The sequence below is a fragment of the Saccostrea cucullata genome, unplaced genomic scaffold, assembly GCF_032062105.1.
Source record: "Saccostrea cucullata isolate Sc308-1 unplaced genomic scaffold, CSIRO_AGI_Scuc_v1 ctg11306, whole genome shotgun sequence".
In the NCBI taxonomy this organism is placed as follows: domain Eukaryota; kingdom Metazoa; phylum Mollusca; class Bivalvia; order Ostreida; family Ostreidae; genus Saccostrea; species Saccostrea cuccullata.
In genome coordinates, this window is record NW_026923946.1 from 1 (window position 1) to 18,435 (window position 18,435).

General features: G+C 35.3%; 1 protein-coding gene and 1 pseudogene across 1 annotated transcript; one reads left to right on the forward strand and one right to left on the reverse strand.

The window, feature by feature from the left end:
* Positions 1 to 10,072: 10,072 nt before the first annotated feature.
* LOC134265311 (uncharacterized) lies at positions 10,073 to 11,957 on the forward strand. Its single transcript, XM_062747543.1, has 2 exons — positions 10,073 to 11,502; positions 11,765 to 11,957. The coding sequence occupies exons 1-2, from the start codon at positions 10,073 to 10,075 to the stop codon at positions 11,955 to 11,957; spliced, it is 1,623 nt and encodes a 540-aa protein (XP_062603527.1).
* Positions 11,958 to 13,796: 1,839 nt separating this feature from the next.
* On the reverse strand, positions 13,797 to 16,454 carry LOC134265312 (D-amino-acid oxidase-like; annotated as a pseudogene).
* Between the last annotated feature and the right edge of the window lie 1,981 nt (positions 16,455 to 18,435).

Sequence of the window (18,435 nt, forward strand, 5' to 3'; positions counted from 1 at the left end):
CAAGATATTAAATATACATCACAAGATTATAGAATATACATCACAAGATTTCGAACATACATCACAAGATTATAGAATATACATCACAAGTTTTAGAATATACATCACAAGATATTGAATATACATCACAAGATTTTGAACATACATCACAAGATTTTGAATATACATCACAAGATTTCGAACATACATCACAAGATTTTGAATATACATCACAAGATTTTGAATATACATCACAAGATTTCGAACATACATCACAAGATTTTGAATATACATCACAAGATTATCAAATATTGCAACGTTTGACATGCCATAGTGGTCTGATGATTTTTTGAATTTTCACTAAAATTATGCGATGATTCACCATTTCCTCCGAATTGTAAGAAACTGCTGGCAGTTGCATTAACACTCGATCTTTGTACCAACAAATGCTTCTTACATCTTTAGAATTAAGATTGAAATTGTACTCATCCGTTTCCAGTATTGCTCTCTCAATTTCCTCCTTTGCTGTTTCTGAATTATTTCATCCAGCTCTCTGAGAATTTCCTGTTTGTCTGTCAATGTCTCCAAAATTTTTCGCAATTTCCTCTTCATCTGTATTGTCTTCATCCAGTTTTTCAGAAGTCTTTTTACAGCATTTCTCCTTTCTGCTCGGACTGCCTTCAGTTTAGAAGACATCTCTCCTTTTTTGTCACGGTACCAATGTTAGAATTTAACACTCATAAGAAAAACACATCTGAATCGTACAGTGACTCATATGAAAAACACATCTGAATCGTACAGTGTTTTTTAATTAAACAAGCATTAAACATAACGTCGTAGTAAAGTCTATGACGTCACAGCATTATGACATCATACTTTGGCAAAAGTCATTAACATATTTATCAAGGTAATTTAGAAAAGTACTACTGTCTTTAATTCACAGCAGCCTTAATATCACTCGCGAAGCCCTTGACATGGAAGGTGTAAGCAGTGGAAGTCGGTAGTAGGTTTGAAAAATATGCTCGAATATCCAATCATTTAGTATCTAAGAATCCTTTTTGTGGGGAGGGGTGGGGGTATAAATATTCGAATTCATTATATTTACACTGGTGTAAGAAGGATTGGAGTGACGAAAAGTATTCAATCTCACAGTCCATAAAACAATACAAAATAAGAGCAAAATAACACGTACTCCCAAAACATCAGAGGTGGGGGGAAATAAGGTGCCATCAAGAATTGAGCATCCGCTGCCGACCTTAGTCACACACCCGCTCCTTGTCATGATCGGGAATTAACGGAAAAATCTGTCGTCAATTTAGTGTATAAATAATGGACTAACAAGATGAACTAGATGCTGTCATGAGACAGTAATACCCGCACTATGGTGTTTGCCTCTAAATGCACACTTCTTCATATTGGGCTTTACCAAGGAAAAGTCAATATAATTCAATAATTTACATAATACATGTATTCATCAAATTGAGCATAATATGCTCAGGTGACCATGTAGCTGCAGATCTGGTTTTATATATTTGTCTTTGATCATAACGCGTACAGATCCCCATATGCAAAAAAAGGTGCAATTTACGCGCAAGATTTTTAGCACTTTTGCAAAATTTCTCCACTTTCTAGCATTAGTCAATCAACTACCTTTCACTCCCTAATTTTGGACACATTCTCTGCTAATATGTATATTTTGTCCACCTCCCAGCCATTTATAGTAATCTCTACAGGCAATAAACTCGCTTGATGTGAATTTTCAGCAATCTAACAAATAATTTTAATCGAGTTTATCTCGAGTAGAGACGACTATAAAGGGTTGGGAGATGGATAAAATATACAGATTGATTAAATAATGTGCCTAAAATTAGGAATTGATAGGTAGTAAATTGACCGATGCTGGAAAGTGGAGAAATTCTCCCCAGAAGTGCGCAAAAAATATTGCGCCGTAAATTGCACCTTTTTTGCATTACAGGATCTGCAGTAAAATACTAATATATAAAACCATAACGCTACAGATCTGCAGCTAGTGACCATGTGACCCATGGGCCTCCATTTTATAGGTATTTCATATTCTTAATTCATTACCAGTCGGAAGTTAAACTACAGAATTTAATTAATGATGTAAATTAGGTTTGATAAGGGGGAGGATTTTTGGCACATAATTGGAACTTTTTAAATCTATTTTCTCATATAGATTAACAACAAATAATATATTATTCAAATTAGTGTAAAGCGTTTTTGATGAATTTTTCAATATGTGCAAAGTTTATTTATATTTGATTAGGCAGAAACTTCTTGAAAGCTGCCATATACACAATCAATTTAATGGTCAACCCCCACCCGTCTCCCATCAACACACACACACAAACACACCTTATTTGTCTGTTTTTGCAAATAGGCCTAGATTGCAAAGCTAAAATAAAACATCTTTTGTAAATGATAATTTTCAATTTGTTCTTGCACTATACATGTATCTAAACACCTGCATCACATTTGGCTTGCGTCACGTACCCAACTTAAGTACTAGTTTTACCATTGGCATTATCATTTTAGATTTCACTGCACGTGCAGTAGGATACTAGTGTGCATCATTGCATATATGTCGGTAGGAATTATTTCATCGTCCCCCGCTTGAAAAGTGGGGGATATTAATTTGGGTTTGTCTTTGTCCGTCTGTCCGTCCGTCCGTCCGTCCGTCCGTCCGTCTTTCTGTCTGTCTGTAACGCTTTCGTTTCCACACGATATCTCGAGAACCCTTTGAGCTTTTGCAATGAAATTTAGCATAGCAACTCCCTATGGACTAAAGAAGACCCCTATTGATTTTGAGGTCAAAAGGTCAAAGGTCAAGGTCATAAATAAGCAAATTCTGTCTGTTAAAACACTTTCGTTTCCACACGATATCTCTAGAACCATTTGAGCTATCGCAATGAAATTTTACATAACAACTCCCTGTGGCCTAAAGAAGACCCCTATTGATTTTGAGGTCAAAAGGTCAAAGTTCAAGGTCGTAAATTTATACATTCTGTCTGTGTGTAACACTATCATTTCCGGGCTATATTTCAAGAACATTTTGAGCTTATGCAATGTAATTTTATACCAAAACTCCTGGAGGACGTCTCTCGCCCCTCTCAAAGTGTCCCGCCCCGTTTGTTTTATTAGTATTTATAGTATTACATGTCGCTATTTTTAGCGCAGGGGCATGAGGAGAGTTATTGCGTATAAAACAGGTTCTCGGCGGACTGTATGTTCTTATTACATCTATTATAACTGTTTAATAAAGGCTAAATAAATCAAACACCATGGATTGTGTAAAATTTTGAGAATACCGAACATGAAAACATGAATATATACATGTATGTGACTTCAGTTCTGCATATACATCGCTCCACGTAAAGCGACTCCGTGGTGTAGTGGTTATGTCTCTCGCTTCAAATGTGAGAGGTACCGGGATCGAAGCTCGGTCGAACCTTTCTTTTTTTTTTTTGCTTTTTTTTTAAATACTTTTTTTTTTTACTAAATGATAGTATTCAGCATGTGAAATGAAAAATTTATGAGGTTATAAAATCATCATTACAGTGTGATAAATATTCCATATAAAAAAATCTTCTGTACACATAATAAAGAATAAGCAATCAAATCTTTATATGCATATTGACATACATGTATTTTATTTCCTTCAGTATACATGTATACATTTAATAATTCTACAAATTCAGTCAGGGGGAGCCGACTTTTTCCTAGCTGCAGATCTGTAGCTCTCCGAAAAAATATATTGATAGACCGGAGAGCTTCAGTGCCACCCATTGAAAAAACTGTATATTTATTGCGCACAAAAAAGTGCGCTCGGTTCTTGATTAATTCTTCCAAATTCTTACTTTAATTGCAAAAAATGAAAGATTTTAAACATTCCTTTCTCCTCTATCAAGTACTCTCGTAGTTGACATCTGAACGAAGCATATTGGACCGAATTATCGTTGAAACCAAAATGGCAGTATAAATATTAAGCGAAATGAATACTATGATTACATTATCAGGGTCAGGAGGACTATTAACAACAATTATGAGGAATGTTTGGTAGTGGAAACAGCGAGAGAATATGTTTGGAACATACGGTTAGTAATATTTTGAGATCACAGTTTTAAAAACATGGAGAAATAAATCTAGAACCGAGCGCACTTTTTTGTGCGCAATAAATATACAGTTTTTTTCAATGGGTGGCACTGTAGCTCTCCGGTCTATCAATATATTTTTTTTCGGAGAGCTACAGATCTGCAGCTAACCTTTTCCCTAAGCGGGGGACACGAATTCTCTGAATTAGCTTGTTTTGTGTTTTAACTGGATTATATTTCATGAAGATGACAGGGCCTAAATAATAACAATCGGTAAGTACAAGTTTTGGTATAGATTTGGGTAAATTAGTCTGAAATGCAAACGGTTAGGTTAAAGTTTAAAGGATCAAAGGTCATCCGATGCTACAATAGACGAATTTCACATTCTGAAGAGTTATCCCCCGTTATCAACGTTACATTCAGTTACAAGATCCAGAATTTTTTTTCTGGGAGGGAGGGGGGGGGTTCTGATATGTAGAATTTCCTTGAGAAGCAAGAAAAAAAGAAGTTATGGTTTGGTCTGTTTTCTAGGGTGGAGGGACACTTAGGGCATCCAAAGTCATTTTTATTTCCTCCAGTATATATTATAGTCCTGCAAATTCCGGGGGAAGGAGGGGGGGGGGTGTTGAGGGGATCTCCCAATCCACTTCCCTGTCCCTGTAATGACAAATGATCATGTGACTCCTAAATAGTAGGAAACTTTTTCCATTTGACTATACATAATATTGTTTCTTGTGTTATTATGTTATGTAAATTTAATGGTATAAAGGTTATGAACCCCTAGAGGTCATCCTCACTCTCCTAATGAGCTGGAAATGTTCACAATATGACTGCCTTAAATTAAATAAAAGTGCATCAATGATAAGATTACTTGACATTTTATTCATGAATTTGTGTCAACATATCTTCCTAGAATTAGGAATGAGAATCATTCAGAGATGGACCACATTAAACTTTTTGTATAAACATTTTTTTTTTTTGCATACATGAACAAACAGGGATCTGGGAAGGGGTGAGGGGAAGGATCAAGTTAATATTTCTTTACGTCTTAATGGTTGAAAACTCCTAAAATAAATGTTGACCGCAAATCTAACTTGTCCTCATTATTTTTCAAGTGGTGGTGTCTCCATATGAGTGAAAAATTCCTGAGGGATGTATAACAACAAACAAAATGACATAAAAACACAATATTGATTTGCGTTAAGAAATATGCAGGGGATTTTTTCCATCATAAATCTTCTTCTCAAGAACAGCAAGGGCATTCTTGTCCCCCATTTTGGGGAAAGGGAGGGGACACTAAAAATCTCATTTGTCTGTCAGTCTGTCCATCTTATTGACAGCTAGTATGTGCATCTGTCACAATAAATTTAACCTTGGTCATAACTTTTGAATGATAAGAGATAGTGCTTTCATATTTCACATGCACATTACCACAAAACTTTCTAAATATACTATGATTTTTTAACCCAAGTGAGACCTTGACCTTAAAGTTACCCTTTCCAAAAAATAACATTTTAAATTGATCATTTTGAAAGAGAAAAGAAAGGGCATTCAGATTATACATGTTTATTACATGTGAAAAGACTTTTCTAAATATATCATGACTTTTGACTCTGTGACCTTGACCTAGAAGTTTAACCTACTTTTCAAAAATATTATATTGTATATATAACTTTCAATTCAAAAGAGACAGGACTTTCATATTTGACATGTACATTACCTGCAACAAAATGTTTCAGAGCATGCTATGATTTTTTCCCCCTTTGACCCAATTTTCAAAAATTGATATATGATAGGGGTGCATATTTGACACACAATCTGCCATAAATTATGGTATCTCATTCAGTAAAACACAGAAAGCAGAGGACCACAATTCTTTGAATTTGCTTGTATAATCTTGATAGATGGAACATGCTCATATAATGTAGATTCAAGTTTTTTATGCCACACCATGATTAGGAATACATGTATAGTTTTTGTCATGTCCGTCCTCCACCCTTCCATCTGTCTTTCCATCGGGCTCAAAGAAACTTTCTAGATATTTTTATCAAAGTTCATATGTTGATGCATACTGATGTAAATATCCAACTGCAGCAATATTTTTTGACTTTGACTTTTCCTTTGACCTTCACTTAACTTTTCTTTAAATTAGTGTTTAGCTTTATTTTAAAGAAACCATTCAAGTTGTGTAATGAAACTTCACATGATGATACATACTGATGTAAGCTTTACGATGCTTCACTCTTTTTTACCTTGACTTTTCCTGTGACCTTGATATCACTTTTCTAAAATTAATGTCTAGACCAGTTTTGAATAAACAATTCAAGATATATTTATCAAACCTCATATGCTGATACATACTGCTAAGAGCTATTAATACATCAACTTATTTTGACCTTGAATTTTCCTTTGACCTTGACCTCACTTTTTAGAATATCATTTTTCGACACCATTAGTCCCCCCCGGGGCAAATTCAACATTCCAAAACCTTACTGTACATCTACATGACACCACCAACCATCTCCCAAAAGATGATTAGGCTACTGTGTAAAATGTAAGAGGAGTTCAGGGAAAACAGGGCTTTTTGCATAAAAAACGTCATTTTTGACCCCCTTTTGACCCCCTGGGCCAAAATCAAAATTCCGAAACCTTACTGAACATCTACAGGACACCACCAACCATCTCCCAAAAGATGATTAGGCTACTGTGTAAAATGTAAGAGGAGTTCAGGGAAGACAGGGCTTTTTGCATAAAAAACATCATTTTTCGACCCCCATTTGACCCCCTGGGGCAAAATCAAAATTCTGAAACTTTACTGCACATCTACAGGACACCACCAACCATCTCCCAAAAGATGATTAGGCTACTGTGTAAAATGTAAGAGGAGTTCAGGGAAGACGGGGCTTTTTGCATAAAAAACATCATTTTTCGACCCCCATTTGACCCCCTGGGGCAAAATCAAAATTCCGAAACCTTACTGCACATCTACATGACACCATCAACCATCTCCCAAAAGATGATTAGGCTACTGTGTAAAATGTAAGAGGAGTTCAGGGAAGACGGGGCTTTTTGCATAAAAAACGTCATTTTTCGACCCCCATTTGACCCCCCGGGGCAAAATCAAAATTCCGAAACCTTATTGCACATCCACATGACAACACCAACCATCTCCCAAAAGATGATTAGCCTACTGTGTAAAATGTAAGAGGAGTTCAGGGAAGACGGGGCTTTTTGCATAAAAAACATCATTTTTCGACCCCCATTTGACTCCCCAAGGCAAAATCAAAATTCCGAAACCTTACTGCACATCTACATGACACCACCAACCATCTCCCAAAAGATGATTAGGCTACTGTGTAAAATGTAAGAGGAGTTCAGGGAAGACGGGGCTTTTTGCATAAAAAACATCATTTTTCGACCCCCATTTGACCCCCCGGGGCAAAATCAAAATTCGGAAACCTTACTGCACATCTACAGGACACCACCAACCATCTCCCAAAAGATGATTAGCCTACTGTGTAAAATGTAAGAGGAGTTCAGGGAAGACGGGGCTTTTTGCATAAAAAACGTCATTTTTCGACCCCCATTTGACCCCCCGGGGCAAAATCAAAATTCCGAAACCTTACTGCACATCTACATGACACCACCAACCATCTCCCAAAAGATGATTAGGCTACTGTGTAAAATGTAAGAGGAGTTCAGGGAAGAAAAGTGTGACAGACGGACGGACGGACGGACGGACATGAGTAACAACAATATACCCGAACTTTCTTTAGAAAGTGCGGGTATAAAGATATATCTCAATGTCGAGTAGAAAATAGTTGTGAACAAATTTTAATACCATTAATTTGCCTCTGAATTACATTTACATGATATTCTTCTTAAAATTCACTTTTTTCTTTTGTACTTTTTTTACTCGAAGTAAATATTCTGTTAAAATTCAGAATGTTTTTTAAAGATGACAAAATATATTTACCGATCCACCTACACTCAGGTGACATAGCTATTGCTAAGTTTTAATCCGTCATCGTCCGTCGTGTGTTAACATTTGAACATTTCAGCCTCTTTTCTGCAACCACTCAATCAATTTCAAAAAGTTTTGCACAAAGCATCGAAGAGAAACATAAATTGTGAATTTTCATGGTCCGTGCCCCCTTGGGGCCGAGGGATTGGGCTGAAACTACTAAATTGATGCAATCTTTAAAAATCTTTCTCTTTACCCCTGTACATCAAGCAGTGAAACTGTTGGCATGGTTGAAATCAGCCTTGTGTTCTCCCAAACTTGTACATTCGTGGTCAAAGGATCATGGGTTCTAGTGCTATGTGCTAAATAGATTATATAGTGAAAATGAAAATGCATTATTTCTTTGAAAATCTTCTCTGCTACTGGGCATTAAATAAACTAATCAAGTACATAGTTATGATGAGCAATAATGTCTCTTCTAAAATTGGGAATTTCATGGCCCCTAGGTTGAATGTTCTGGTGTTATGATGTGGCTCTATTGATTATAAAGTGAAAATACATCATTTCTTTTAATCCCCTCTTCTCTGTCCCTGGATATTAAATGAACTTACCAAGTGCATAGTTATGATAGATTAGCGAGCCTCGGGTCTCTATTGATTATATAGTGAAAAACATCAATTCTTTAAAAATATTCTCCTCTGCTTCCGGGTATTAAACCAATGAACATAGTTTTGATGAAGAAGGATGCCTCTTCCAAGTTTGTGAATTGCAGGGTCCCTGGGTCAGAGGTTCTGGTGTTAAGGAAGGGTTCTAATGATTATATAATGAAAGTGCTTAATCCTTTGAAAATCGTGTCCTTTGTTCCTTGGTATTACTTAGTATGCCAATGATCTAAGTACATATTTATGATGAAGATAGGTGCCTCTTCCGAAAGTGTCAATATCATGTCCCCTGGGTCAAGGAAACTGGGGGTTTACATACTAAGTCTGAAGATAAATTAATGCTTTGAAATCTGCTCTTTGGTATTAATCAGCTATTTATGATGAAATAAAATTTAAGATAAAATTTCCATTTTTTTAAAATTATGTGGCCCTAGGGTCAGTGGTTCCTGTAGGGGTGGGCTGCACAACTGGTGATTATAAAGTGGAAATGCATTTTCTCTATATAACGTTGATCTACCTCTGGGTATTAAGTAACTAAAGTAAGCATGCTAAGTGTATACTTATGATAAACAATGTCTTATGTCTCTTTCAAAATTGTAAATTTCATGGCTTTTGATTTATGAAACGAACCAAATTCAATTGTTGTAAAGTTGTTATTTGATACTCAGGTGACCTATAATATCGGTGGCATCTTGTTTTTAAGATAATGGCCCTTCAGATCATTTGTTCAAGTTGAAAAATCAAATAGGTATACTGCAATATGGTTGAAATGTGGAAACATATGATCATAACACTTGATCATGATTTTGTCTGATGCTAAATGATAAAAAGTATTTCTAGCAAATTCACTTATTCCACATCAAAATAAGCAATTTGTCGGGATATGTGTGTGTAATTTGGAAAACCAAAAATAAAGTATTAATTGTTTGAAATCGGATTATTCAGAAAGGAAGTTTCCATACACACTGTAAAGTATAAACCTTACACAATTTTGTTCATGTATCACGACAACTCTATTTTATGACTGCCCAAAAATATGATTATATTGCTATATATTATGTGATCAAAGGACAATCATAGACGTGTAATTAGTGAGGCGTTGGAACATAAAAACGATGTATGATTTTCGGTCTAGACAATTACATGTAGTTAATTACATAACTCAATATTACTACAGGACTCATTGATGATGACATTAATTTTATCATACTTTTGTAGATATATTTATCATGTTTTGTACAGGGAATTGGGTATGCAGCATCTGTCCGAGACTGTATTTATGGGACTGAGTTTCATAGTGGGTACCTCACAGCAGGTGATCAGTGAGGAGAGAGTTGGTGGACTTCAGGGACATGATGGTAAATCAAGTAATAGAAACAACAGGAGACAGAATGTTGACTAGTGGGAGTCGCAGAGAAGGATTCAGACTACAGAGTTCAGATATGGACGGCATGTTTTGGCGAAGTGACCACACGGTAATATGGAACTTAGATCAGGTTCAGAATTATTACTTAAGTAGAAAAACACTGATTCTCTGTGATTGTACAGAGAGCCCTCCAGGGTATGGGTTACTTGAATTAATGACACCAACAAACATGGAAAGTGTACAGAATGCATGTATGAGAGTAAATGACAGGCTCTATATATCCAGTTCTAAATACAGACAAATTAAATGTTCGGCATTTTTACCTAATTCTAAGGAACATGGTCCGTGTGGTAGTGGTGTTATAATGGAAGGAGGAGAGTATGATACTGCCCAATGTTTTGTCTGTGATTTTTGGCCCCCTTCTGCCTCCAAATGGATAGACAGATGTCATTCATGGCCCCCATCTTATATTGTTGATGACATAGTCAGAAATGGATGCCACTTTGTAGCAATAGGACACAAGCTAGGAAAACATGCAGACAAAGAATGGAGACTTTCTTTCTCTTTGGCAGAACAAAAACTTGTATATTCAATGAATCATTGTCAATTTTTAACCTATGGGCTGCTTAAGCTGTTCTTAAAAGAGTCTATTAATCATGGATTAAGGGACGAGGATAAATTTCTGTGTTCGTATCACATGAAGACAGCAGTTCTCTGGATGATTCAACAAAACACATTGCATCATTGGTTTCCACAAAATTTACTGGAGTGTTTCTGGGTCTGTTTTAAACTTATCCTTAAATGGGTGTATGAGGGAGTATGCCCAAACTTTTTTATTCCAGAAAACAACATGTTTCTGAGTAATATCCATGGTGAAGCACAAAAGAATTTATTCATCAAGCTTCATGAATTGTATGCGAGGGGTATAGCATTGGTGTTTTATTGTCCGTCTATCAGGTTTGGTGTTACAACTGTCCTTAAAAAGTCCATTAGTAGAATTGAGCAAATTATGAACACCATGTCTTGGTTTGAAGATGATCTGTTTCATGAGCTGAGTAGGAATAGTATAGCAGCATCAGAGCTATATCATTGTACGAGGTTCTTTAGTGCTGTAGAAAAGTTAATAATTTTACCCCTGACCCAGTACCAGGTTCTCCTGTTACGGATATTTACAGCCACTGTACTCCAGAGCACTGCTTTTATCTTATACAAGTTTTCAACCGGTTTTGCACCATTCAAGATAAAATCAAGTTCAGTTTTAAACAAGCAGGTCTATTTGGCTAACAAAGAATTCAGTTATATGCTGAAATTAGCATCCAAGTTTGGGTGTATTTCTGATATGTTATATCTTGCAATGTTTTACTACAAGACACTTAGATATAAGAAAGCTATATCAGTTATAGAGATGACAAATGTCAAGTTAGCACAACCATATATAATGTATATCTCAGATAAAGATTATAATGCAGGAAGATGCATTTTTAGTGAATCTATGAGGGGACAATCCCGGTCTACAAATATAAGACATACCGTAGCAAAAGATTTTTTTTTGCCCAGTACAATGTGTTACATTAATGAATTATTGCCAGAACAACAGTTCTCTCTGTCACAGTATGGACAACCTGTATTATTCATACCACTTAGATTTTCTGTTACACATGTTAGAGGTCTTGTGTTACAGATATGTAGACCCAGTGCGAGCACAAACAGCTCTTAATGACCTACAGGACCTGGTCCACCATGATCAGAGGAGAATGCATTCGTTATTATCTACGAAACATATCCTGGCAGATTCTAGATCTCAACAGGTAACAGGGAAACCATCAGCTGCTCTGTACTCCTACCAACAAGCTCTCAAACATATCAGTACATAGCCCGACATACAAACTGCTACAGTCATGAGAATACAGCAAGTCAGGGAACTTATATGCAGGGACCATCATTGAAATAATACACCGGTATAATTTTAAAATAAAATTGTTACAGTGATGTGGAGTAATTAAAAACTTTTCTTTGACCGGATTAAAAAAAGAAACTGTCCTCTCCCATTTCTTACCCTTCTTGAATTGTTATGTGATTCGATTTAAAAAGGTGAATTATTTTAGGAACATTAGATTAATTGTACAGAATTCATTTCTCAGTTTTATTTTCAGTATAGTGTTTAAATGTGTTATAGTTCATGATTTTAGATAAAAGATTTTGGTTCCTATGACAACCCAATATGTACATAATATGTACATAACTGTAAAGAAATCCTCATTTTTGTTAATTATGTTTGTTGTTTGTTAATTAAGTTTGTGAATTTTTATTTCAATAAATCAGGTGATAATATGACTTTCGTTCCTTTTAATTTCACACAAGATATATAGAATATATCAATAAGAAAAAAAACATCCGAAATCCATAATGATTCGAAAGCACTGGTATCATCAGATTTATTGAATACTTTCATTAGGAGGCTGGCTTTACATTCGGTTCTTATTGCAGATTTTCCCTCATGTCTGACGCCCACTAATTATCATCCTACTCTTCTAGAATAATCCAAGTGTTCAATGGGAAGTCTGACAATATTGGATTAAACTGATGAATTTTCAGAAATAAATTTTTAATTTTTTAAATATTTGGGCGTTAGCAAAATCCGTAACGCGCTTGCAAACAGACTACGGTACTAAATAGGAAGTTAAGGACAGATGATACAACCAAACTTTTGTCAAAGAATTTGAAAATAACAACTTGGGTCATGCTTAAATGAGTAAAATGAATAACTTTCACCGCGTACTTTTAAATTTTTAATTCAAATTTCCACAAAAATGGAATTTGAAGTGAAAAATATTTGTATAGATTAATAACGATGGTTTCAGAAGGGTAGACTTTTGAACATCACAGAAGGTTTACAATTTCTTTATATTCTAGAAATTTATTATTTGCATCATTTGCAATTTTAATAATTAAAATTGCAAATGATGCAAATAATAAATTTCTAGAATATAAATATAATCAATTATGGCTTTGCTATTCTTGAGAAGAAGATTTTTGAAGAATGTTCCTATACATTTCTATGTAAAACTTTGGTCGGCCATTTTGGCCCCGCCCTACCCCTGGGGGTCATGATTTGAACAAACTTGAATCTACACTACCTGAGGATGCTTCCATATAAATATGATCAATTATGGCTTTGTGTTTCTTGAGGAGAAGATTTTTAAAGAATTTTCCTATACATTTCTATGTAAAACTTGGGTCGGCCATTTTGGCCCCGCCCTACCCCTGGGGGTCATGATTTGAACAAACTTGAATTTACACTACCTGAGGATGTTTCCTCATAAGTTTCATCTTTCCTGGCACAGTGGTTCTTGAGAAGAAGATTTTTAAAACATGCCACCAAATTTTCATTAATTCCCAATTATCTCCCCTTGAATGAGGGCGTGGCCCTTCATTTGAACAAACCTGAATTCCCTTCACCCAAGGATACTTTGTGGCAAGTTTGTTGAAATTGGCCCAGCGGATCTTGAGAAGAAGATGGAAATGTGAAAAGTTTACAACAACGACAACGACGACAACGACAGACAACGGACAAATTGTGATCAGAAAAGCTCACTTGAGCCTTTGGCTCAGGTGAGCTAAAAAATCAAACTCGAATAATCTACCAATACCTCTACTTCTTAATTGAAAAATACAAAATAGTTTTTTTAAAGACTCTTTATTTAATAGCGCATATATAATTTTAATAAATCATACGTGGTTCTTTAAAAGAAAAAATTCCATTTCATTCATTTTTTTTTACAAAAAATACGTAAGACCATTAAACATTCCCTTCCTATAACTAAGTTTCAAACAACATATTAGATTTATCGGTGCTACATGTATTTATAAATATATATTTTCTAGCTTCTTCAATGAGGCCTCCTTTATCACACAATTTCAAGGCCCCCTGGTGGTCTGTAATAGCTTCTTTGTTTCCCTACAGCCTACAGCTTTGCCGGGGACTGAGTAAGCGCTTTCCGGATTTCCTTGACGACTTTTCCCGCACATCCCCAATGTAACGTCACGCCCGACCCCCCGTGTCCGTAGTTATGTACGATCTAAAAATAAAAATTATAAAAATGAAATAATAAAAATAAAGGGGATCATACAATTAAAAACGTCAGATTAGATGTGTAATTATCTTATCTTATTTACCATTTTTCCTGTCGGGAGCCTCAGAGTTTCCAGTCGTACCCCGGAACCTCGGTGTGGACGTAAGCCGACCCAGTGTTGGATTATTTCTGCATCCTGCTCAAAGAACAAAATTCAATGTAGAACTTATGCATCATCTTAAGTTAATATCTTTGCACCTTATTTATGTTAGGGGACTAATGGTCCACATAGTCTTTACACCAACTGGTGTTATGATTCAATCCTTGATTGCTTGTTCGTTTTTCGAAATAAATGATACCTTTAGACTTGGTATTAGTTCTAGACAACCCTCCCAAATTGCCTTGCGATCAACGTCATCAATTTTTGTGTTCCAGTTGCCAGTCTGACCAGTTCCGCCAAGTATGACAGCGTCAGATCTAGATAATTACACACAGCACAACAACATTGGGTATTCGAACACGCCATAATAATGAATAATCAAACACATCATAAATAACCGATACCCAAACAGACCATTACAATGGATACATGATATAATCGAACACACCATAACAATGAATATCAGTTTCAACTTAATATTCGGTAAATCACTAACTAATCCGGTTCTTAAAATGTGCAAATATTTTTTTAATGGAGTGTATTCATTAATTCATGTTTAAATAAAAATACTGAACCGCAAAAGTATAAAACTATATACCCAGGTAGAATATATTTTTCACAATGTCCATTCGTTCCTTCGTATGTCATAAATTGTTTCACCCACGGGGCTTTAACCTGAAAATAGTGTACTTTATATAGATCTATTTTATACATATCCATTACAAAATAAAACACAAAAGTAAATCATTATTATGTTATTACCCTGGAGACTTGGCCCCGGATCGGAATGACGTCATTGTCTTTGACTAGTGTCCTTGAACCAATCCCTGAAGCGTTCACTACCACGTCATAATCTGACAGCAGCTACACAAGACAGATTTTGCATTAATTAAATATAAATAAGGGTCGATCTTTAGTCAAAGGAGAAAAATACTTAAATCCATGTACACACCTTATCTAAACTGTCCACTCGTCTATTTATGAACTTTCCATTGCTATTCTTGAATCTAGAAATAAATCATAAATCAAATGCATGTAACATATTGTCTAATACAAAGTATGACACGACCAATCAAAATATCTTGAGCAAATAAAAATCGACCATATATTTTATACCAAACTGATTACATGTATATATGTCAGGTTTCTAACTAATATTCAATTGTCATACTGACCTTGACATCAGCCAAGTCAGATAGGCCTTGACATTGATCATCACCGTGGTGTAAAACACGCCAAATCTGCAACAGAGAGACAGCTACAACCTATTAGTAAGCAGGATATGTGACCAATCCCAAGACAGTAAATCCGACCAATCAAAAACATACAATGTATGACATAGCTAGGAACACCGTCGATTGGTAACCAATCAAAGTGCAACATACGTAGACGATATATATACGGTAAAAACTAAATGCAAATAAACCTGTGAACTCGAAATCAGGAGTTAGAGGTTTTACCTGGCCTTGGGGAAAAGAAGTTTAAGTTCTTTGTTGTCCAGTTCGCGGTATCCTAAGACCTGGTGCCGCCATCCTGGACACTATTTCAATAAAGAAAAAAATGGCTAGCAACAGAAATGCGTTCTTGTTATTGTGCATATACATTTGTCATTTGAAAAAAATTCAAGTTTCATCACATGAATAAGACTTTCTGTTTTACCTGTGTCTCTGCGAAGAAAGAGTAACCCGAGACCATCTGTGCCCCGAGGCGACTGGCCAGAGGCGAGGTTGCAAGATATAACAGGTAATCCCAGGTGTCGCCACCGCTTTTCCTATGGTAGGAATCAGAGTAGCAATAAAAAAAAAAACCAATATCTACATGAAACTTTTACATATTGAATCTGGCTTTTTATTTATAAGCGAAGAAGATAATTATATTCATGTAAATATGAAAGGTTGGTAAGAATTTGAAATATTAACAATGGATGAATGGGATTCTAACGTGACCAATTCCTGATTGTCCCCGCCCACCAGATGTGGCAACCAGAATCCACCTGACCCATCTGAAGTGGTGTCCGGACTGAACCGGTCAGCAATGATGGTGACGATTCCGGCAATTCGTTCTGGATCCGTACCGCGCTGGACACGCCCACTACCCCCGCACCCACCACACATACGCGGGTTTTTGTCATTTTACTAAAAATAGAACCCTCATTACGTAATAACAAAGACTTTAAGTTTATATTTGTATCAATAATTATTTAGAAAATATTATTCAGATTGAAATTCTACCCAGGAGGGGAAAAATAAAAACAGCGTTTATTGTTGTAAGATATTTTTTTTTAAATTAATACAGCAACTTCGAGGGGTAGATATTCTAAATTATACATATTTTTAAAATAACAAATAATGAATTGTCCAAATCTTTTATAGATATGTGTTTTAAGATGATATTTCATTTGAAAAAGGAAGTGAACGATCTTTGGGAAAAAGTATGTTAACAGGATATAAGCCAAGAACCACTGGAACTTAAAGGGACATGGACACATTTTCAACTGAATTTCTAAAACCAATTTTAATATATACAATACCTAACTAAGGCATCATCTAATCATCAGCAAAAAGAAGATGGGCGAACAAGGCGGGTAGAATGCCTATAGCGTCAGATAAGAAATCATATTAAATATGTGAATTGATTATTTAAATTAACTTCTAATTATTGAAACTTTTGAAATTATGAGAAAAAAAAAATTTCTGAGAGAAAGAATCTCGTAAAAAAATTTCTTTCATAAAATTATTAGATGGTATTCGTGGGATTCGAACCCTAGCAATAAAAATCCGACGTACAATAGCATGCTGCTCTGAGACTAAAGCGTTTACCACTATGCTACACCGCTCAAGGAGATCGTAAAAAGTAGGCATTTAAATCATGTTTGTAAAATGACCTTTCACTAATGGAATAGAAGTATTTCTCGGAAAGATGCAAATGTTTTGTCACAAAAGTATAATTTTCAAGGTATAGTGCGTCTTCGCTCCCATGTTTTTGAAAAACAAAAAATGTGTATTTTATTGCACACTTTACGATCATCTTTCAAAAAAATGAAGAGAAGACTTACCCATATTGAAAAATTTTGTTTAAGTATGAGAAAATGATCGTTTTTTGTTCTTTTTAGTGTGTATAAGCATTTTCATAGGCAAGTATTTTCAGTCTTTGTGAGATTTTTGTAAATTGTAGAGATTTTACATAAAGTATACTTTAATATTAGATGAAATATCAAGTAAAAATTGGATTCAATTGAGATTAAAATTTTCACATCTTATCTGTCGCACTATAGGCATTCTGCCCGCTTTATTCACCCATCTTCTTTGAATATTATTTGTTCATTAACAAGCGAGATACAGAACGTAAAGTTCTTCATTATGTAAACAAGGTTCGAGTCTTGTTTTTGTTACAATTAAAATAAACTTCTTTATTGAAATTATCTTATTTGAAGGAACATATATTAGTAATTTAGTATATTTATCTATGCAAATAAAAACATGACACGGACCCTGTTTACATATATGTTTCGAGCTCTACATCTACAGTGTATCACTATCTTGTATCTTGACAATTAATTGAAGTTCATTTTTTATGATCATTAGAAAGACTTTAGATAAAAATTTCTGAAATGCAAAAAAATGTTCCTTTAATTCTAAAGGCTGTACCGGTGCCTTGAAGCACGCCCCTGTCAACTGGACATATTCGCTTTGAGTCCCGTGTATTCAGAATACACCGTGTATATCCCAACATGCGGGGTGTATACTATGTTGTGCGCGGGGTGTATGCTTTCGTAGGGAGGGAAAGAGGATCGAGGTACATTCTTTGTTGTTTTCTCAAACTGATGGATATTTTCGCCAGAAAGCCTGTGCCTACGGAAGGAAGCATTATCTAAGGAGTATATGGATACCTTTGAAACCACTGGAACACCTAGCTTCTAGTTTTATCAAACACCTCAACACAATTCCAAGGATCGGAACAAGATCCCAACATGGTATCCCCATGTTGGGATATACACATGTGGAATATGTAAACTGAATATTCTACAGTCAAATCAAGCATAAAAAATGGAGGCCTAAATATTTCAAACAACGTACAACTATAAGTGATTATATTTTCTAACAATATCATTATATCGTC

Bases quoted from the DNA above. Each gene is read 5' to 3' on its own strand.
- LOC134265311 (XM_062747543.1), top strand. From the start codon at position 10,073: ATGGTAAATCAAGTAATAGAAACAACAGGAGACAGAATGTTGACTAGT. The intron at 11,503-11,764 runs GTTAGCACAACC...CTTGTGTTACAG, and splicing joins ATAGAGATGACAAATGTCAA to ATATGTAGACCCAGTGCGAG.